Below are 22,132 nucleotides of genomic sequence, written 5' to 3' on the forward strand. Positions count from 1 at the left end.
AACTTTAATTTGGCAGGAGGGGCTGAGGGCCGCACCAAGGTTTGGGGAGCTTCTTTGAGGCACTGTGTAACACTGTTGTTCTGAAAAAAAAGGACCAGTTGGCTAACAGCCGTCGTGCTAACCAAGCTTCATTTTTCTGCCCCTCTCTTTCTTATTTTTCAAGCTGTGTTAGCTATGTCCCCGAGCCAGAGAATTCTGCCCTCCTTCGTTGTGCCCTTAGCATCTTTCGCAAGTTCAACCGCTACCCTGAAGCGCTGCGTTTGGCCCTCATGCTGAATGACATGGAACTGGCGGAAAACATCTTCATTTCCTGCAAAGATGTGTAAGTAGCGCTCCCTAAAATTGGGGTGCTGTTGGCAGATCCACAGGATTCAGGGTTAGGAGAATCGTTAAAGTCTAGAGCCTTGTCCAAAGACCCCTTGATTCACAGGTATAAAAAAGACGTTGAGACTCTAGAAAGAGTGCAGAGAAGAGCAACAAAGATGATTAGGGGACTGGAGGATAAAACACATGAAGAACGGTTGAAGGAATTGGGTATGTCTATATAATGAAGAGAAGGATGAGGGGGGACACGATAGCAGTGTTCCAATATCTCAGGGGCTGCCCCAAAGAAGACGCAGTGAAGCTATTCTCCAAAGCACCTGAAAGCAGGACAAGAAGCAACGGATGGAAACTAGTCAAGGAGAGAAGCAACCTAGAACTAAGGAGAAACTTCCTGACAGTTAGAACAGTTAACCAGTGGAACGACTTGCCTCCAGAAGCAGTGAATGCTCCAACACTGGAAGTTTTTAAGAAGAGACTGGACAGCCCTTTGCCTGAAATGGTATGGGGTCTCCTGTTTTGAGGAAGGGGTTGGACTAGAAGACCTCCAAAGTCCCTTCCAACTTTGTTATTCTGATACCACCTCATACATCAGGCAGGAGAGAACAGGTAGTCCTCGACTTCATGACCACAGCTAAGCCAAAAATTACGAACCTGACTGCTGAAAGACTGGGGGACTTACAAGCTCTCCATTTTTTTTAAAAAAAGTGCATTGGTAAGCGAATTAAAAACATAGGCAAAAGAAGAGTCTGGAGTTCAAATGCCCATTAAAACACAGCCCTGCGCTCTGAGCAAAAAGTAGGTTTTAAGGGCTTTCGGGAAGCCCGGAAAAGTGAGCCCGATCCACTTCTGCGGGATGCTGTGACTCATGCAAAACACTGGCTCCGTAGCTCTTTAAAAAAACCCGCAAAAAACAAAGGCTACCAACGGGATATTGCGGAGATTTAATAAATGACAGTACATTTATCCACTCTAGCTAAATGTTTTTTGGTTTGCTGACTGGTTTTTTGTTGTCGTTGTTTTGCAGAGTTGTTCAGAAGCAAATGGCCTTCATGCTGGGCCGCCACGGTGTCTTTCTGGAGCTAAGTGAGGATGTCGAAGAATATGAGGACCTTACAGAGATCATGTCTAACGTCCAGCTCAACAGTAACTTTCTAGCCTTGGCCAGGGAAGTAAGTTCTCGGACTATCACAAGGTTTGCGGGGTTGGTTTTTTTTATTCCCTAAGAGGATTTTGAATCTTGGAAAAAGGTGTGGTGTGGTGACTTGCAGAAAGTCCATTTAGAACAGGGGTCTTCGAACTTGGCCCTTTTAATGACTTATGGACTTCAACTCCCAGAATTCCTCAGCCAGCGTTCCTGGCTGAGGAATTCTGGGAGTTGAAGCCCACGAGTCATAAAAGAGCCAAGGTTGCCTACCCCTGTCCTAGGTGTTTCAGGGCTGTGGACTGGATTACAAACTTGGGGGGGGGGGAAACATTCTAGAACGAGGTGCCTGGCTGAGGAATTCTGGGAGTTGAAGTCCACAAGTCATAAGAGGGCCAAGTTCAAAGACCCCTGATTTAGAACAAGGCAATGGATAAATGTTGACTGAATGACAGCAAGATACCTAGATTCCTGAGAAAGCTTTTCAAGCATTCTGGCTTAATTTTCAGAAACACCTCCTTACTCCCCCATCTTATAGCGTTATTTTGCACCAGATGTGCCATCTGCTGTTGCAAACAGGAGTTGAGAATTAAGCCTGCTGATAAGTGTCGGTTTATTTCCTAATAGATTCCCCCTCCCCCCACAATGGCCACTTACGTTTTTGAAAAGAAGGTCAAATGTTAAGAAATAATAATACAGGCAGACCTTGTTTAGTGACTGCTTCGTTTAGCAACTGTTCACTGTTAAAATGGTGATTAAAAGAGTAAATGTATGACCCAGTCTCATTTATGATCTTCGCCGGTCTGTAATGCAGTGGAAAAAGCTGAAATAAGATCACAAGCACAGTTGCTCTTTCACTTTGGTTAACAACCTGGTGTGCTGTCCTAATTGTATTTGCTAAACAGTGCTCCGTGCGCCTTTGGCGTCTAGTCATGCCGGCCACATGACCACGGAGACGTCCTCGGACAAGCGCTGGTTCTTCGGCTTTGAAACGGAGATGAGCACCGGCCCCTACAGTCGGAAACGACTAGCACGCATGTGCGGGGGAACCTTTACCTTTACCTTTTTTAAACAAGGACTGCCTGTGATGCTTCCCCAAATTTAAGGCAGACGGAACATTTGCACAGACGTTTTCACTGCTTTTAATTCGATGCAAGGATGAGTTTTAATAAATTTTCAGGCACGGAAGGTTTTCCCGCCATTTCTCAGTCTCGCTGTGAGTTCTTTTTTGTGTTTTTGTTTCAACCTGGATATTTTACTAGAATCTTATCTTGTTTTCGACAGTCAGGATATTGAATGACAGCGGCATGCAAATTGAATTAGAATCTGGAAAAACTTAGTAAATTGTAAAAAAAAAAGGAATATAGAGGCTAAAACGATACAAACTGCTCAGCTAAATATGTTGCACTGATGTTGCCTGGATAGCGTGAAGCTTAAAAGATTGCAACTCTCAATATATTCTGCATATTTCATTATAAGCCAGCAAAGATACTAAACCTAATAAAATTAGTTGAGTACATTATCATCTAGTTTTTGGAACCCAGTGCTCAGAACTAAATATACAGTAATAACTTTTGAAACGGAAAATGTCTGGTGCCGAAGAAATTGTGCCTTCGCTGCCGTCTGAATTAAACGCTGGTTTTGCAGTGCTTTCTTAGGAGAGCTGAGCGTGTGTTTAAATATTTGAAATATAGTGCTGTTCTACTTTAATATTTAATAATGATAAGTTGGAAGGGACCTTGGAGGTCATCTAGTCCAACCCCCTGCTCAGGCAGGAAACCCTATACCATTTCAGGCAAATGGTTGTCCGGTCTCTTCTTAAAAACCTCCAGTGTTGGAGCATTCACTGTCAGGAAATTTCTCCTTAGTTCTAGGTTGCTTCTCTCCTTGATTAGTTTCCATCCGTTGCTTCTTGTCCTGCCTTCTGGTGCTTTGGAGAATAGCTTGACTCCCTCTTCTTTGGGGCAGCCCCTGAGATATTGGAACACTGCTATCATGTCACCCCTCACTCTTCTCTTCGTTAAACTACACATACCCAATTCCAGCAACCGTTCCCTATATGTTTTAGCCTCCAGTCCCCCAATCATCTTTGTTGCTCTTCTCTGTACCCTTTCTAGAGTCTCGACATCTTTTTTTACTTACGTACTATTTCTCTGCTCTCGCCTCTTCTAGCAGTAAATGCTGCTGATTTGACACGCTCTCTGGACAATTTAGTGTAAAAAAAAGGGGGGGCATCTCCAGAGATTGCCAATACCTGTCCCCATTTCTAAATTTCACTTATATAGATAAAACAGGATTTGCAGCCATGGAGTGTTTTTTTTTCCACACACACACACACACACACACACACACACACACACCACCACATATTTGTGTGGGGTGATCAGTTACTTGATTCTAACCCTTTTGTGACTCGCTCTTTGCAGCAGGGTGCAAAAGATTTTGAATTCAAAGCCGATCCTTGGAAGAGCTGTTCTGAGTTCACCTGGAATGTTCTGGCAACCTTACCCAGATACCAGAAGCATTCAGAATGTAAAAACAGCCAAGTTACCTCGAAATATTTCTAGCAAGGTCAGAACAACCTGGTGTAAACTTGAAGCAGTTATTTCAAGATCAAAACATTTCAAGTTCAACATGTTTCGCATTTCTAATGAGCAGAAACGCTCAGCGGGGCATCTGCGTTCAGTGAGAGCAAAAAAGAAAAAACTTCTTCAGCTTTGAGTAAATCATCTCTTTGATTTGGGCATTCATCCAAAACTGCAGGGAACTTGAGACTCCTGTGCTACCGATAGCCCCTCAAAGCTCATTCTTTTCCAGTCCCCCCCCCCCAAGTTCTCCCTAATTGCATTGGATTAAAAGCGGAGGGCAATTACTGGAGAACTAAGGAACAGAAAAATTACAAAGTAAGCCGACTTCATTGCTATCCAAAGCCTTCTTGCAAATTGTGGATTTAAAATGGATTTGCTGTGATCTAAAGACAAGAGCCCCCCCAACTTTTGGGGCACCAGGGACCAGTTCCGTGGAGAGAGGTTTTTCCACGGACCGGAAGGGGGGGCCGTGGTTTTGTGTGCTGCCTGCATCCCACGGATGGGGCTTTGCGCTTATTTGCACGGCCCGATTGCTGGCATGCCGTGGCCCGGTACTGGTCCACGGACCAGGGGTTGGGGACCCCTGTAGTAAGATACAGGCAAGCTAAGAAAGCTGTACAAAGTGATTGAATGTGGGGTGTTACATCATGGAAAATCGAATTAAAGCTTTGATTTGGGGCGACAGTGGGACGTGGGTGATAAACTAGATGAATTTTCAGTTCCCCCTCTCTAAATGACGCTACGGCTTATTTATTACTTTACCACTGTGGGCTTATCCTGCAAGTGAATGTGCTCAGTATATTATATTTGAATAGCATTAACCTTGATTTCAGGGTTGGATTTTTATTTTTATTTTTATTTTGTAACTCAAAGTGTTGTGAACCACACCTATTTTGGTCATTCTGTGATTCCATAAGTATATTTTAAACATGGATGGTGGCTTAATATAGCAATCTGGTGAAGACTTGTTTTATACCTAACACATCAGAGATAATTTTTTCTTTTGCCTCCAGCTGGACATCATGGAGCCCAAGGTGCCAGACGACATTTACAAAACGCATCTAGAAAATAACAGTAAGTGCTAGGCTTAAAATATTGGGGGTCCGTGCTGACTCTGGGTTCACTGGAAAATGGATGGAATATCTTGGTTGGTTGTAACCAGGGGTAGGCAACCTTGGCTCTTTTATGACTCGTGGACTTCAACTCCCAGAATTCCTGAGCCAGCCATGCTGAGGCGAAAGGGAGAGGTTTCCAAGCTGAGCCATGCCGGCTCAGGAATTCTGGGAGTTGAAGTCCACGAGTCATAAAAGAGCCAAGGTTGCCTACCCCTGGCCTATACACTAAAGCAGGGGTCTTCAAACTTGGCTATTTTATGACTCGTGGACTTCAACTCCCAGAATTCCTCAACCATCCACGCTGAGGGAAAAGGAAGAGGTTTCCAAGCTGAGCCATGCCAGCTCAGGAATTCTGGGAGTTGGAAGTCCACGAGTCATAAAAGAGCCAAGGTTGCCTGCCCCTGGTTGTAACCCTTGTCATCAGTCTGATTTACGCTGTTTGGATTTAATTTGAGTATAGAGAGGGGCAGTTCTAACTATACAATGATGCTTCTTCAGATATAATTGCCCAGTTCTATTTGAATTCTCTTTTGCAAACTTATGTCTACCTGGTCACACTCATCAAGTGCGTTCCTCTCTCTCCCAAATTCTTGATTCACACCCTGAGGCTGTTTTTGCCATGGACTGGGAAACTATATAAATGTGCAATTTTGATTGTTGTGGAATATATCCATAATAGTTTGAACCTGAAAGTTTAGTTTTTTTTTAAACAGGGAATGGCCACAGAAGGCATTGTGACATAAGAATACTTCTGTTTTCAGAACAATTAGTTTTGACAAATTACAGTTATTTCATGCACGAAAAATCAGGGCCATGCATTAAGTTCCAGTTAAGCTGATTTATTGCTCATGCCTCTTCATAAGAATTTGGTCAACCAACAGCACTAACCTGATGCTATATAAGAGTTAACAGAATTCAAGAGGACTTGGACCACTTGTGGGAACAGAACAGCTCCAGGCTGATTCCTCTCTTGACTCTGCCCCCCCCTTTCCATAGCCATTCTGGGCTCCTGGCTTAGATCAGGGCTTTTCAACCAGTGGTACGGGTACCACCTGTGGTACATTGGCACCTGGCAGGTGGTACGCGATCATCCTAGAAAATTGGTAGCGGGGGAGGGGAATGAACTGAACCGATGGCAAAACCGCACAAGCCTGAGCGAGAGATGGCTGGAGCTGCAGGGCTGTCGCTTAGTGGAAGCGCCAGGATCAGCGCTTCTTTGTGGCTGTCAGGGCTCAGTGGAAGCGCCAGGATCAGCACCAGGCTCCAGCTGGAGCTCAGCACTGATCCCGGTGCTTCTACTGAGCCCAGAAGAAGCGCCGATCAGCTGGAATGCTGCAGCACCTCCAGGGTCTTCTGATTTACATTCAGATGCTTGGCAACTGATTCATATTTATGACGGTCACAGTGTCCCAGGGTCATGTGAAGTAACCAAAACCTGCTGCAACCATCCAGCAAATGGGGAGGGAATAAAAACCAAACACCCCCACCCCATCCCTGCTGCCAATCCTCAACAGAAATGCTCACAACAATGAAAACCTCGGACAGGAGGAAGAGCACCGCCGGGCGGGCAGGTGTCTTGCTCAGCTGTGGCTTGGGGGGCACTATTTTCAGTGCCGTTGTGACTTCGAACAGTCACTAAGCAAACTGTTGTAAGTCGAGGACTACCTGTACTTCATCACTTTTTTCCTGGGTTGCTTTTTTTGGGGGGGTCATCACGTTTTTGACACCTTGCTAGGCGACTGGTGGTACTCGGATGTTGCCATATCCTAAAAGTGGTACAATGGGTGAAAAGGTTGAAAAGCCCTGGCTTAGATGGGCTTCAAAAGACCAAATGAGCTTATGATTTTACTCCGACAGACAGATTTTCAGTATGAACAACAAACCGAGTCCGTAAAACCTGCCAAGAACATTGAACAGAGAGGGACAGTGGGAGTGAAGCTCGATGGGAGGGCCATTTTTTGGGAAGAATGAACAAGTCCTCTGCAAGGAAGGCCTAGATGGCCCATTCCACACTGTTTTAAACGTTAACCCAAGCACAACTCACGACAGAGCCAAGCCCAGAAGTAACGTTCTCCACAGCTAGAATCTGCTTAAAGTTAGATAACGCCAACGTTATTTCGGAGTCTGGCTGCTCTTGAGGTGAAAGATTCTATTTTTCCCATTGGAGAACATTCTTCTGTCCTGGAGTCGTCATCTGGGGAGTTGAGAGGCCCTCAAGAAACTAGGCATACTGCTTCACTCCAGATCAGGGGTCTTCAAACCTGGCCCTTTTATGACTTGTGGACTTCAGCTCCCAGAATTCCTCAGCCAGGCACGCGTGCCTGGCTGAGGAGTTCTGGGAGATGAAGTCCACAAGTCAGAAAAGGGCCAAGTTTGAAGACGCCTGATTTCGCTGCTTCAAAAGCGTTGATGGCACCTCTATCCGGTTCTTCTTTTAAGTTCTCACTTTTCAAAGTTTTTGTCTCCTGTTGTTTTAGGCTTTGCAATTTATCCTCGCATATAGTGGCTTTGCTCTGATACTGATTTATTGATTCATTTTGTTCTCGGTTGAAACGATTAAGGATAATACTTGGGAAGATCATGGCCAGAAAAACCTGGAGTGGAGAGGGAGCAAAATTTCTTGGTAGGAGAGAAGATTGGTTTGAGTCCTTGAAGGGAAAATAAAAAGCTGCGAAGAAGGAGTTCTAGATAATTCTAGATAAGGAATTCTAGATAAGGAAGGCCTTCTCATCAAACCTAACGCTCTGTTTGGAATTTTAAACACACACAGACACACACACACACACACACCAAAAATGGCCTTTTATTAAATTTGATTCCTGGATACCGTCTTATGCATTATAGTAGTGGTTAATTGTTGTCTTTTTCTGGGGTGGCCTTTTTTCCCTTTTGCGTTCCAGCCAAATGTCCTGTATGGTCGTCCTCAACCTATGACCACAGCCGAGCCCCAAATTTCTGTTGCTAAGCGAGAATGGTTGCCAAGCGAGTTTTGTCCCATTTTCTTTCTTGCCACAGTCGTTCAGTGAATCCCTGCTGTGTTACTAAGTTAGTTAGCAATTCTGGGAGTTGAAGTCCGCAAGTCATAAAAAGGGCCAGCTTTGAAGACCCCTGCTCTAGGTCGACCCCAAGCCCTCGCTCTCCCACCCCCCCAGTCTTCCGTTTGCCCATGGTTTGCTAATGACAAAATCCAGGCGACTTTTGTCTTATTTAGCAGGCAACCCGTGACAGTGTAGTTGTTTTGATGGCTGAGGTCTCTCGGCTAGGCTGTAGCCCAGACATGTCAAACACAAGGCCCGGGGGCCGGATCCGGCCTGCGAAGTGGTTTCATGCGGCCCGCAAAGCCATCCTGGAAACAGTGAGGGAACGGCCCCCACTGCCTTGGCCCTGGCCCAGAGACCCTCCTTCTGCCAGAGACCCTCAGATCTGTCCTACTCCTGCCCAGGCCCCCATAGGCACCCTTGATGTGAACGATGTAGAGCTGGCCACGCCCACCCAGTAGGCCATACGCACTCTAGCCACGCCCACCAAGTAGGCCACGCCCACCCTGGCCATACCCACCTGGCCCCTTGAGGGCAACCGCAATGCTGATGCGGCCCTCAATGAAATTGAGTTTGACACCCCTGCTGTAGCCTCTTAAAAATGAGCTTTCTTTTCAGAGCCCAGGTGTTTCAGAGTTCTGATCTCAGCCAGGAGCAATCCCCTCATCCTTGTGCTCTCTGCTCCCTCAGGGTTCGGCGGCAGCGGTTCGCAAGTGGATTCAGCTCGCATGAATTTGGCTTCCTCCTTCGTGAACGGTTTTGTGAATGCTGCTTTTGGCCAGGACAAGCTGCTGACGGATGATGGCAACAAGTGGCTCTATAAAAATAAGGACCACGGTGAGGGGACGAGAAGAACCCAAGATCTGGGGTTGGGAGGAAGAAGGGATAATCAAGGTGGAAACATTTTTGCTCCAGCGTGGGAAATTTTGCACTCACGAGAAATGCTCTTTGGCAAGGGATTCATTCTTGGGTAGAACGTAGAACGCTGCTTCTGTGCTCCACTTTCTAAGATACTGGATGTCATTGTTCCGGCAGACGAAACTCTTCAAAAGAACTTTGAGGCATTGTTTACCTTAAAGGATCTTTTATTCGAGCAGCATAATATCGGCACTTACATAATCAAAGCCAAAAACTGAAGTCCCCTCCCCTGGGCACCTAGTATCAAAGCACAATTCCATCCTCCAATTGACTGTCATAAATCACATCCCCAAATTAGCTTGAAGCGCGGGCTTTCTCTCCAGCTCTCCATCCCGCCAATTCTTTATCAGCTGTGGGCTCAGTAAACTTGATTCTCACGCTAAGTTTAGTGTTGTTATGTCTAGCTGGACTCTCATTCACATCCCCCCCCTCCCCCCGCCATCATCTGACTCTAAAAGCGAAAGGGAAAAAGAGGGCTACATTTCCCTCTGTTGTCGATGCAAAACATCCGATGTTAGCAGTGTTGACATCGGAAACTCGCCGGAGTGACTCACCAAAGTGGCAGAATCGGGTTGATTTTGCCTGAACTCAGAAATTAAGAGAGGGTCAGGTCTAATGGCAAAACCCCAGGAAACCCCAGAACTGGGATGGCAGGATCCTGGCAGGAGGAATTGATGGTCATTTGTGTAGGGCTGCCAAGAAAATGGGTCCTTCAAGCTATCATGAGTCCAGCTGGACTCGGGAAGTTTCGATTCAAATTGCCTTTTTTTTATCGGCGGTGAGAATGCTAAGAACCGATACTTGTAGAATATTTGTAGCTCAGGTTTGAACTGTGGGGTTCTGGGTGTTCTCAGCTTGGGTTTTGAGGTTTTTTGTTTTCCCCCCCAGTCATTTCATTACCAAAGTCGATAACATCATCAGTACTGGAAAGGAATGGGCTTTGCTCTAATTGCCTCTCCCTCCCTCACTAGTGGCTGCCACCTGAACTTCCACCAACACTATAGGGAGCAAGCCATTACTATACAGAAAAACAAGAGCAAGTCCCACTCCCTTCCAGCACTGATGGTGTTACCTAGATGGATAATGAAACATCAGGAGAGCACTAAGGACCCCCAGCTAAGAGGTGAATACAACAGTTGTCTTAGAACCCTGCATAATGCTATCCAGGCGGCTGATTTACTTTTAGAAAGGGCCAAACGTAAAATAGGTATAGTAGGAAGCTTAATTTAGGGTGCCAGGTTTAGACTGCAGAAGACGGAACAATCCCTAGATCAGTGATGGCAAACCTTTTAGAGCCCAAGTGCCCAAACTGCAACCCAAAACCCACTTATGTATCGTCAGATGCTGGGTGGGCATGGCCCATTGGGTGGGTGTGGCCAATTGAGTGGGCGTAGCCCATTGGGTAGGTGTGACTGCAGTGGTAATAGCAGACTGGGTGGGACTAAAAAGTTTAATCAATTCAAACTTTGCAAGAACTTTTTTTTCCCGCTAGAAGTTGAAATTGATTGATTGAACCTTTTTTTTTTTTGCACACGGCAGCAGAGGCCTAAAGTGAAAAGGTTTTATAAAACCCAGCTGAAGGCCTAGGACTGGGGTGACGGCATGCGTGCCCACAGAGAGGGCTCTGCGTGCCACCTGTGGCACGCGTGTCATAGGTTCACTACCACGGCCCTAGATCATGGGTCGGCAACCCGCTGCTCTGGAGCCGCATGCGGCTCTTTCAGCCTTCTCCTGCGGCTCCCAGCCATTTGCAGAGAGACACAGAGAGGCACTTGTGCTTCCCTTCTCTCTCTCTCTCTCTCTCTCTCTCTCTCTCTCTCTCTCTCTCTCTCTCTCTCTCTCTCTCTCTGTGGGTGTGTAACTCACGCTGTTCAAGACGCTGACAAGCTTATTGGGCGGGGCTCCTGCCTTTGCTGCATCTCCACAGGAAGCAGGAAGCAGCAGAAAGCAGCAGCTCTCAAGGGCAGGAGAGCCAGCCCAATAAGAATGTGTGATAGCTTGTCCAGAACAGCATGAAGCCAGCTTGCCAGGTGAGCAGAAGATCGGAGAGAGGGAGAAGGGGGGGAGAGAGAGGGAGAGGGAGGGGGAGAGAGAGAGAGAGAGAGAGAGAGAGAGAGAGAGAGAGAACTCATGCACAGCAGCCTCTATTTCTTTTTAATTAAACTCTTTAATTAAGTCCCCCCCTTGTGTGCGCGCGCACGAGTTTTGCGGCTCCCAGTGGTTTTTTTGCCCTCTGGGAAACGGGTCCAAGTGGTTGTTTTGAGTGTTTAAGGTTGCCGACCCCTGGCCTAGATGACCACAAAGAGGTACTTGTATCTCTTGGCTGCCTCTAGTGGCCATCTGGATTTTTGCAGGCCCGATCCTCTGGTCTTCTCCTGATATTTACAGTGGCCGGTGGACTTTTACAAAGGGAGGAGCTGCCGGCTTCCCTTCCCACTCATCCATTGTTTCAGGCATTTTGCTTTCTCTCCCGTGCCTTGAACTGAGCTTAAACAATTGACTGCTTGGAATGAAGGCAGGGGTGAGCAACCCCCCCCCTCCCCTACGTATGCGAATTAGGACAGCCTCAGGAATTGCAACATATTTGTGAATAGCTGGGGAGGAATGGAGGCGAGATGTTCTCCAGCTGTCCATCGCCCAGAGTTGGTTAATGCTGGCGGGGAGTAAAACAGAAATTAATTTTAAAAAATAGCCATACTTTGTAAAGTATGCTGGCATCCCCACGATGCAGGGTTTGACTCCCATTTATTCTGCAGGGATGCTGAGTGCTGCAGCCTCGCTGGGCATGATCCTCCTGTGGGATGTGGATGGGGGCCTTACCCAGATTGATAAGTACCTGTACTCCTCAGAAGACTACATCAAGGTGAGCAACCCCATTCCTAACCTAAATGCTTCCACGGGGAGCAGTCTAATCACAAAGGGATAAAAAAAATACAATGGGTTAGGCTCAACTGTAGAGCAGGATTTAGATGGAGAGGCCCTACAGGGGTAGGCAACTTTGGCTCTTTTATGACTCGTGGACTTCAACTCCCAGAATTCCTGAGCCAGCCATGCTGAGGGAAAAGGGAGAGGTTTCCAAGCTGAGCCATGCTGGCTCAGGAATTCTGGGAGTTGAAGTCCACGAGTCATAAAAGAGCCAAGGTTGCCTACCCCTGACCTAGGTGTTTCAGGGCTGTGGACTAGATTACAAACTTGGACAAAAAAAAACATTCTAGAACGAGGTTGTTGAGAAACTCTGTCTCCATAACAGCCAAGAAAACTGCACGGATGCAAAGACGTTCCAATGTCACTTTGTCCCACAGTGTTTTTCCACGTTCCCAATCTGGTCTACAGCTCTGAAATTCCCAGTTGCCTTCCCCCCAAACAACCTAGGTCCTCCTTTTACCAACCTTGGAAGGATGGAAGGCTGAAATCAACCTTGAGCCGGTCAGGATCGAACTGCCAAACCGCCAGCAGCCGGCAGTCAGCAGAAGTAGCTTGCAGTAACTGCATTCTAATCCCTGTGTCACAGCTTTTCTCACAGATAAGTGATTCTAAATCCTGTTTAACCTTCCCAAGTTAGCCATCTATTAACCACCTGTTGAGGCATTTTGCCCGCAGTTGAGTAATAACTAGAACTTTGTTTTATGCTAATATAAAAACTTACCTCTCCACCAATCAGTTTATGTCACATTATGACCCACACATAGGGATGCGGTGGCTTAGTGGGTTAGGACACTGAGCTTGTCGATCAGAAGGTCGGCAGTTTGGCGGGTCGAATCCTGAGTGCCGCGTAGCAGAGTGAGCGCCTGTTACTCGTCCCAGCTTCTGCCAACCTAGCAGTTCGAATGCACGTAAATATGCAAGTAGAAAAATAGGGACCACTACGGTGGGAAGGTAACAGCGTTCCGTGCGTCTTTGGCCTCTAGTCATGCCAGCCACATGACCACGGAAACGTCCTTGGACAAGCGCTGGCTCTTTGGCTTTGAAACGGAGATGAGCACCAGCCCCTAGAGTTGGAAACGACTAGCACGCGTGTGCGGGGGAACCTTTACCTTTATGACCCACACAGTTAGGTCTCCAGGGTTTCAGGAGTTTGTGTACCTGTTTGTTAGCAGGGCTTATATACTTGTATTGACTTACAACCATTTGTTTAGTGACCTTTTGAAATTACAACAGCATTGGGGAAAAAAGTGTCGCATGACCGTTTTTCATACTTACGACCATAGCAGCATCTTCATGGTCACACAAGCTTTGGATGCTTGGCAACTGGCGTGTATTTATGACGGTTGCAATGTCCCGGGGTCTTCTGACTTACCTTTGAGACCTTCTGACAAGCAAACTCGGCGGGGAAACCAGTTTCACTTGACAACCCTGTTCCTAACTTAACCAATTCACTTAACAACTGTGGCAAGTAACGTCTTCAAATGGAGTAAAACTCACTTCACTGTCTTGCTGAACCCTAGAAATTTGGGACTTAATGGTGGTGGCAAGTAGAGGACTACCTGTACATCTTCCTCAAGTAGTCCTGTCAATTTACAAGACAAGCAAATAAGATATCCAAACCCAAGACCTTAACCTAATGTCATGTTTCAGACAAATGCAGTACTTCAAAGAACTTCAAGGCATTGTTTACCTTAAAGAATCTTTTATTATACTCGCATAGCTTCACCACGTACATATTAGAAGGCAAAATCTGAATTCTCCTCCCCTGAACACATCGTGTCAAGCACAATCCCCTCCTTAAATTGAAACGTCATAAATCACATTCTCCAATTAGTTTAAAATGCAAACTTTCCCTGCTGTTTTAACAACCCCGCCAAATTCTTCTCTTCTCTTATTACCAAGTCTTGAGATACATCCTCCCTAATTCCCCCGTGTCTGCTAGTTCTAGCTCTAAAAGTAATATACGAGTTTGTATATATATATATATATATATATATATATATGTGTGTGTGTGTGTGTGTGTGTGTGTGTGTGTGTGTGTGTGTGTGTGTATATATATGTATATATGTATATATGTATATATATATAATATAATATAATATAATATAATATAACATAAAGGAAGGCTACATCTCTGTGTTGTCAAGCAAGAACATCCGATGTTAGCAGTGTTGACACCTACGGTAATTCCATAGCCAAATTTGCAGATACCCAGCTTCACCCATCGTGCATCCTAAGTTAAAAGCTCTGTTGGAAAACTCTTTGTCTTGACCACCTTCTGGAACGTTCTAGGGGAAGCCATATCCACATTTCCTCACTCTTTGCGGAGATGTAGGGACTGAATCTAAAACATTTGGCCAAGTGTTGGTGCTTGAGCTCCGAGCGGTTTTCCCTCTGCCATGCCTGTTGCCACATTGGCGACATCAGTGGGATGCAGGCATTTTAAGATGGATCAGTTGCTCTCGGGTCCTTTGCACTGAAATCCCCTTTTTTTCCTAATGCTTCATATGGATATAAAAAGTGCTACAACTCCATTTTCGTGCTGTCGATCCTCTTCCACTCGTGCCTGAACACATTTGGTTGCGGGGGGGGGGGCTCATTCAACATTAGATGTGTCTCTTGTTGTATCCTGTATTCTGGACCGTGTGTTCCTTGTCTTTCCTCCAGTCAGGGGCTCTGCTGGCTTGTGGCATTGTGAACTCTGGGGTGAGGAATGAGTGCGACCCAGCCCTTGCGCTGCTCTCCGACTACATCCTTCACAACAGCAATACCATGCGCATCGGTGCCATCTTTGGGTGAGGATCTGCCTGCTCTTCCGTTTTCTTCCTCAGGCAGCACAGAATGCACGTCATGGTTCCGATATACAGAATAAAAAAAAAGAACTTCTAGGCCAGGGGTAGGCAATCTTGGCTCTTTTATGAGCTGGCTCAGGAATTCTGGGAGTTGAAGTCCACGAGTCATAAAAGAGCCAAGATTGCCTACCCCTGTTCTAGGCAAAGGTTTTCCTTAAAGAACATATTTACTTCGCTACGTGGTATCAGCAGGATCAAAAGCGAAAGCAAGACTGACGCTGCCTCCCAAAAGTTACAGTGTTACAAAGTTGAACTTCCCATCCCAGCAATATGTCATAAATCACATTCGCCAATAATCTACTTTGGCAGGCTTTCTAAGGGACGTTCTGGCCAAAACCCAGGCAGCAATGACCTTGGTTCCCACAGGAATATTTATTGTTTTGTCTTAGCTGAAGAATACACCTTCCCCCTCCCAATTCTGCGGCAACCGGAAATGAAACTAAAAAATGGCTTCAGCAAAATTTGTTTGCGGGTTTGAATACACGCACACACGCACGCGCTCCCACCCCAAATCATTTTGTGCTCTCTCTGGCAGGCTGGGACTGGCCTACGCGGGATCCAACCGAGAAGATGTCCTGACCTTGCTGCTTCCTGTGATGGGCGATTCCAAATCCAGCATGGAGGTGAGAGAGAAGAAACTTTAAAAATCGGCTGAGAACTCTGTTGTGGGAACGGAGTGAGGATATGGAATTGGAGATCCTTGATGTCTATCTCAGGGCTTTTCAACCAGAGGTACGGGTACCACCTGTGGTACATTGGCACCTGGCAGGTGGTACGCGACCATCCTAGAAAAATGGTAGTGGGGGAGGGGAATAAACTGAACTGGTGGCAGCACCACACAAGCCTGAGCAAGAGACGGCTGGAGCTGCAGGGCTGTCAGGGCTCAGTGGAAGCAGCAGCATCAGCGCTTCTTCGGGGCTACCAGGCTCAGCGGAAGCGCCAGGATCAACGCCAGGCTCCAGCTGGAGCTCGGCACTGATCCTGGCACTTCTGCTGAGCCCAGAAGAAGCGCCGGTCCACTTGAATGTTGCAGCATCTCCAGGGTCTTGTGATTTACATTCAGATGCTTGGCAACTGATTCATATTTATGATGGTCACAGTGTCCCAGGGTCATGTGAAGTGACCAAAACCTGCTGCAACCACCCTGCAGACGGGAATAAAAACCAGACACCCTCCCCACCCCACCCCCACTGCCAATCCTCAACAGAAATGCTCACAACAATGGAAACCTCGGTCAGGAGGAAGAGCGCCGCCGGGCGGGCAGGCAGGTGTCCTGCTCGGCTGTGGCTTGGGGGGGCACTTTTTTCAGTGCCATTGTAACTTCGAACAGTCACTAAGTGAACTGTTGTAAGTCGAGGACTACCTGTATCAACTTCCCTTCGTCCAGTGCACTCCCACAGAGAGGGCCTCCTTAGGGTGCTGTCGGTCAAAGAGTGTCGACTGGCGGTCCCCAGGGGGAGGGTGTTCTCTGTGGGCGCGCCAGACCTGTGGAACCGTTTACCGGTGGAGCTCCGGATGGCTCCCGACCTTCGCTCCTTCCGACGTGACCTAAAAACATATTTATTTGAACAAGCCGGCCTGGTCTGATGGGTTTAGGGGTATTTTAATGTTACTGTATTAATGTATTGAATTGGGCTGTAATATTTAATATTTTTTTAATTTTTGTATGTTGTATTTTATTGTATTGCCCTGTACACCGCCCTGAGTCCTTCGGGAGAAGGGCGGTATAGAAATTAAATTATTATTATTATTATTATTATTATTATTATTATTATTATTATTATTATTATTATTATTATTATTATTATTTCATCACTTTTTTACTTTTTTTCTTTTTCTTTCTTTTTTTTTTTTTTGGGTCATCAAGTTTTTGACACCTTGCTAGGCGACTGGTGGTACTCAGATGTTGCCATATCCTAAAAGTGGCACAATGGGTGAAAAGGTTGAAAAGCCCTGGTCTATCTAAGTGGGGCTGTTTCACAAAATGCTCTGAGGACAGTCGATAGCAAAACTGGTGGACTTCCAACTCCCAGAATTATTTATTTTTTTTTTTTTTATTTTAATTCCATTTATATCCCGCCCTTCTCCGAAGACTCAGGGCGGCTTACAAGCTTAGCAGTAGCCTTCATTCTATGTATATGCCTGCTTGTTAGGGCTTTCACACACACCCCAAGCGGCATTATTACAAAGTCAGCTTAATTGCCCCCAACAATCTGGGTCCTCATTTTACCTACCTCGGAAGGACGGAAGGCTGAGTCAACCTTGAGCCTGGTGGGACTCGAACCTGCGCTAATTGCAGGCAGCTGGTGTTACTTAAGGAGGCATTAGCCCACTGCTCCACCAAGGCCCACGCAGCTGTCTTGAGAAATTCCGGGAGTTCAAATCCAGAAGTCTTAAAAGTTTAAAGAGCCCTGGCTCTAGCTCGTAAAAAAATAGCCTTTTCCTGCAAGAATCCGCCTGATAACTTTTCCCCCGCATCTGTGTGGGGTTGTTTTTTTTTGTTTTGTTCTTTTACGAGCTCGTGAAGGTGATGAACTGGGCTCTCTCTCTCTTTCTCTCCAGGTGGCTGGCGTGACAGCCCTGGCCTGCGGAATCATTGCAGTGGGCTCCTGCAACGGAGACGTCACCTCCACCATCCTCCAAACCATTATGGAGAAGTCCGAGACGGAGCTGAAGGACACCTACGCCAGATGGCTGCCTCTTGGCCTGGGCCTGAACCATCTGGGTAAGTGAATTCGCTGGGACGGTCCACGGATGTCGGAAAAGATGCTGCACCGCAAGAGGGCGGTGATAGAATTGCCCTTGAGTGCTAATTGTAGGCGCATCATAATTGCCGGCGAACGGGCTGCCCCTTCTCCCCATCCCCACCCCCTCAAAACAAGAGCACCATTTCTGAATTTTAAGTTGGAAGGAAAATGGAAAGAACGCCGTAACAGGTAGTCCCCAGCCTTCGATCAGAACGGAGCCCAGAATTTTTTTAATTTTTATTTTAATTCCATTTATATCCCGCCCTTCTCCGAAGACTCAGGGCAGCTTACAAGCTTAGCAGTAGCCTTCATTCTATGTATATGCCTGCTTATTAGGGCTTTCATTCACCCCCCAAGCGGCATTATTACAAAGTCAGCTTAATTGCCCCCAACAATTTGGGTCCTCATTTTACCTACCTGGGAAGGATGGAAGGCTGAGTCAACCTTGAGCCTGGTGGGATGCGAACCTGCACTAATTGCAGGCAGCTGGTGTTACTTAAGGAGGCATCAGCCCACTGCTCCACCAAGGCTCTTTATTTATTTCTTTGTTTCTTTCTCTTTTTTTGATTTTTTTATTAGTTTTTATAGGGTTAAAAAGGAGGGTTAGGGAAATGGGGGTTTGGGATAGGGTAGAGCAGTGATGGCGAACCTTTTAGAGACTGAATGCCCCCAAACTGTCCAGCCCGCCCACCCGCAGGGCCACCCACCACCTCCAGGGCCCGCCACAGATCACCCAGGCGGCCCAGCAGAGCCATGGCAACCACACCCTCCGCCCGCGCCCCGCAGCATCAATTGCCCGTGACGGGTGTGAGGACAAAGTCTTCTCCCCGCTGCTCAGCTGCCATGTCTTTGGCTGCGCTGCTCCACACGGGCTACGCTCGGGGGTGACTCTCCTCCAGGGGGCTGCTGGTGAGGGGGCCACGGGGGAAGGCGGGTCTGGGGCAATGGCGCGCATGCCCATAGAGAGGGCTCTGAGTGCCGCCTCTGGCACGCATGCCATACAGCATCATATTACGTTGTCTGAAGCCTGTATGTTCTCAGGAGGCTGTTCGCTGATTTTACAGGTAGTCCTCAACTTACAACCATCTGTTTTTAATGACCGTTCAAAGTTTACAACAGCAGCGGTTGTGACCTGTGACCAGTTTCCTCACTTGTGACCGTTGCGACATCCCACAGTCGCGTGATCAAACTTTGGCAACCGGCACGTATTCAACCAGAGTCAATAGCGTCCGTCCTGGGGTCCCAGGACTGTTGTCACTTGGATCCATCTTAGTTAGCTTCTGACAAGCAGAGTCAGTGTGTGTGTGGGGGGGGAGGGGAACCAGATTTGCTTAACGAACTGCATAATTCACTGAACAACTGCAGGGTTTTGCTTAATAACCCTGGCAAAAATAAATAAATAAAAAAAATCCCAAAATGGTGTAAGACTCGCTATAAACAACTGCCTTGCTTAGTGGTGAAAATTTGGAGCTCCGTTGCGGTCGTACGTCGAGGACCTACCTGTATTGGGCTGGGCTGGGCAACGGACGTAGAAGTTCTTCCTTGTTCAGACGGTCCCGATAGAACATTAGTCACTTGACTGGATGCTGAAGTATTTTTGTACCGGCTTTTTTTTTTTTAAACAGGAAAGGGTGAGGCCATTGAAGCAATCCTTGCTGCCCTGCAGGTTGTGTCTGAACCTTTCCGTAGCTTTGCCAACACCCTGGTGGACATCTGTGCCTACGCAGGTCAGTCTGGTGTGGGAATGGGACGTTGGGAGATTCCTGTCCTTTTTATTCCCCGGTCTGCATTCACACAGCACAGTGAACTCAGGTGAAGACCCTAGCACCTGAATTTGCACGGCAAGTTCACCCCGGTAGGGGTTTTTCCCCAGCAGAGCACGCAACGTGCGCAAGCCAGAAAAATACAGCGCCGTGACGCTCGCAGGGCGAATTTGGTCACGAGTTTGTGGTGTTCCCTCCAGGATCTGGGAACGTGTTGAAGGTTCAGCAGCTTCTCCATATCTGCAGCGAACATTTTGATTCCAAAGAGAAGGAGGAGGAGAAAGAGAAGAAGGAGAAGAAGGACAAAGAAAAGAAAGAGGCTTCGGCTGACATGGGCGCCCACCAGGTAGTGGTTTAAGTCAGTTTTTTATTTTGTAACTTGCATTTTGAGATCGCTAGACCCTCAAAATAGACACTGAAAAGGCGATATGTGGTGTTGAGTTCAACAGCACAAAAACTGAATTGTTGCCTGGTGGTTTTTAAGCCGTAATCCGTAAGTAGAGGTGTTCCAAAATAATAGGAACACCGGAGTGGCGCTGTTCAGCTACCCTTTTGAGTCTTGTCTGGCATTCATCGTTCCTTTTTCTGCTAGCTACGAGGATAGCAGAGAGACAAAGGAGGCACTGAAAAACTCGTCCAGGTGTCGGTAAAAACATTCCGCAGCCACCTTGCCCTAAGCCGCCAAAATTCATTTGCCTTTATCCATCCAACTACGAGAAGAGGGAATTCTGCCCTGTTCCAAATTCGACACTTGCACACTTGGAATCATATAATAAAAGAGAACCCTGGTTAAAACTGGGGGATGTCGTGGCTTGTCAGCAAGCTGAGCGTTTCCTTACACTCAGTATAGCAGGGGTGTCAAACTCAATTTCATTGAGGGCCGCATCAGCATTGTGGTTGCCCTCAAGGAGCCGGGTGGGTGTGGCCAGGGTGGGCGTGGCCTACTGGGTGGGCGTGGCTAGAGTGCGTATGGCCTACTGGGTGGGGGTGGCCAACTCTACATCGTTCGCATCAAGGGTGCCTATGGGGGCCTGGGCAGAAGTGGGAGAGATCTGAGGGTCTCTGGCAGAAGGAGGGTCTCTGGGCCAGGGCCAAGGCAGTAGGGGCTGTTCCCTCACTGTTTCCAGGATGGCTTCGCAGGCCGCATGAAACCACTTCGTGGGCCGGATCCAGCCCCCAGGCCTTGTGTTTGACATGTCTGCAGTATAGTAAGCCTGCTTTTCTCTCCACTCACCTTCTACAAACTTGGCTCTTTTATGACTTGTGGACTGCAACTCCCAGAATTCCTCAGCCAGGCGTGCTGAAGACCCCTGTTCTACAACAAAACCTGAGTATAGCTTGGTTTGTCTTGCCTTGAGGAGTTGAGCCGGCACACTTATTCTCCAATTAAAAAAAAATCCTATTTAGCGACGTTCTGAGGCGTCCTGTGGTTTCAAATGAGGTCTCTCCTTTCTGCAGGGTGTGGCAGTGTTGGGGATTGCGCTCATTGCTATGGGCGAGGAGATCGGGGCAGAGATGGCGCTACGGACCTTTGGTCATCTGGTGAGTATGAGGTTGGAGACAACAGGAATGCTCTTTTGCTGTTGGGGAGGAGGTAGTAAAGACTTCCGTTTCCCTCTGGGATGTAAACGAACTCTCTAAGCGAGACTGTTTGCCCTTTTATTACAGTTCATTTTTAAATACTTATCTCTGGAGGAGGTTCAAAATGTGAATGTTTGTATGCCAAGAAAGCGGGAGCAGAGGTAACATTTTTTTTGTCCCCAAAGTGCTTTTTTCAAAAGGCGACTGGGCTTGGTTTTTCCTCGAAGAGGTTTCCCTTCTCATCCAAGAAGCTTCTTCAGGTGGGAACTCAAATCCAGTTGCCTTTCGAAAAAGCCTCCTCTGGGTGATTGTAATTACTTTCTGTTACTCCATTAAGTGACGGATGGTCTCTGGGGAGACACAGTTGTGATCAAGGAGCTTATCTTTGTCCGCAGTGTGTTGCTGTGATAGGATTGGAGGCCACGGTGGTCTTTAGCCAGAGACCCTGGTGCTTTAATGGTCCTCTTCTTCTGCAGCTACGATATGGGGAACCAACTCTTCGAAGAGCTGTCCCGTTAGCTCTGGCCCTCATCTCTGTGTCCAACCCTCGCCTCAACATCCTCGACACGCTCAGCAAGTTTTCCCACGATGCTGACCCTGAGGTTTCTTACAACTCTATCTTCGCCATGGGCATGGTGGGCAGTGGTAAGCCTGTCCGGGCTATGGATGAAGGGAGGGCACATCTGGTGATTGGAGATGCCTACTGCAGGCATTAAAGATTGTCCTCAAGTTACGACCAGTTGCTCAGTGAGAACATTCGAACTTACGAGGGTCCTTGAAAAAGCTACGTGCAATCCAGATTTGAAGTAGCATCTACTTCCTTCCAGTCATATATCCATATTTTGGGCTGTCTGGCCTGCCTTTCTAGCTGTTTGCAGCATCCCGCAGTCACTTGACTGCAATTTGTGAAGTTTTTGCTGGAAACGGTCACGTACTTCCAGTTTCCAGCAAAGCAACGACAACAACACTCCCTAGCTAACAGGGCTACGTTTTGCTTAACCACCGCCTCCAAAATGGTATCGGGTCTGGTCACACAGTGGCTTGCTTTAATGACCGTCACAACTACAACCGAAATGGTGGGTTCAAGTTACAGTCGTAACTGGAGGACTTACCTGTCTAAAATAGATTCGAAAGAGCCAG

The 22,132-nt window shown here is 47.2% G+C and overlaps 1 protein-coding gene across 1 annotated transcript in view; it reads left to right on the forward strand.

Moving 5' to 3' along the window:
* The window catches only part of PSMD2 (proteasome 26S subunit ubiquitin receptor, non-ATPase 2), a 37,482-nt gene that overhangs the window by 9,606 nt on the left and 5,744 nt on the right, over positions 1-22,132 (forward strand). The window contains exons 6-17 of the mRNA XM_083363907.1: positions 164-322; positions 1,349-1,493; positions 5,067-5,127; positions 8,897-9,043; positions 11,881-11,987; positions 14,717-14,844; positions 15,437-15,524; positions 17,464-17,626; positions 19,274-19,375; positions 19,612-19,757; positions 20,870-20,953; positions 21,469-21,637. Coding sequence (XP_083220033.1) covers positions 164-322; positions 1,349-1,493; positions 5,067-5,127; positions 8,897-9,043; positions 11,881-11,987; positions 14,717-14,844; positions 15,437-15,524; positions 17,464-17,626; positions 19,274-19,375; positions 19,612-19,757; positions 20,870-20,953; positions 21,469-21,637 — 1,499 coding nt within the window. The remainder of the gene's footprint in view (positions 1-163; positions 323-1,348; positions 1,494-5,066; positions 5,128-8,896; positions 9,044-11,880; positions 11,988-14,716; positions 14,845-15,436; positions 15,525-17,463; positions 17,627-19,273; positions 19,376-19,611; positions 19,758-20,869; positions 20,954-21,468; positions 21,638-22,132) is intronic.

This window comes from Vipera ursinii, assembly GCF_947247035.1.
Source record: "Vipera ursinii genome assembly, chromosome: 5".
NCBI lineage: Eukaryota > Metazoa > Chordata > Lepidosauria > Squamata > Viperidae > Vipera > Vipera ursinii.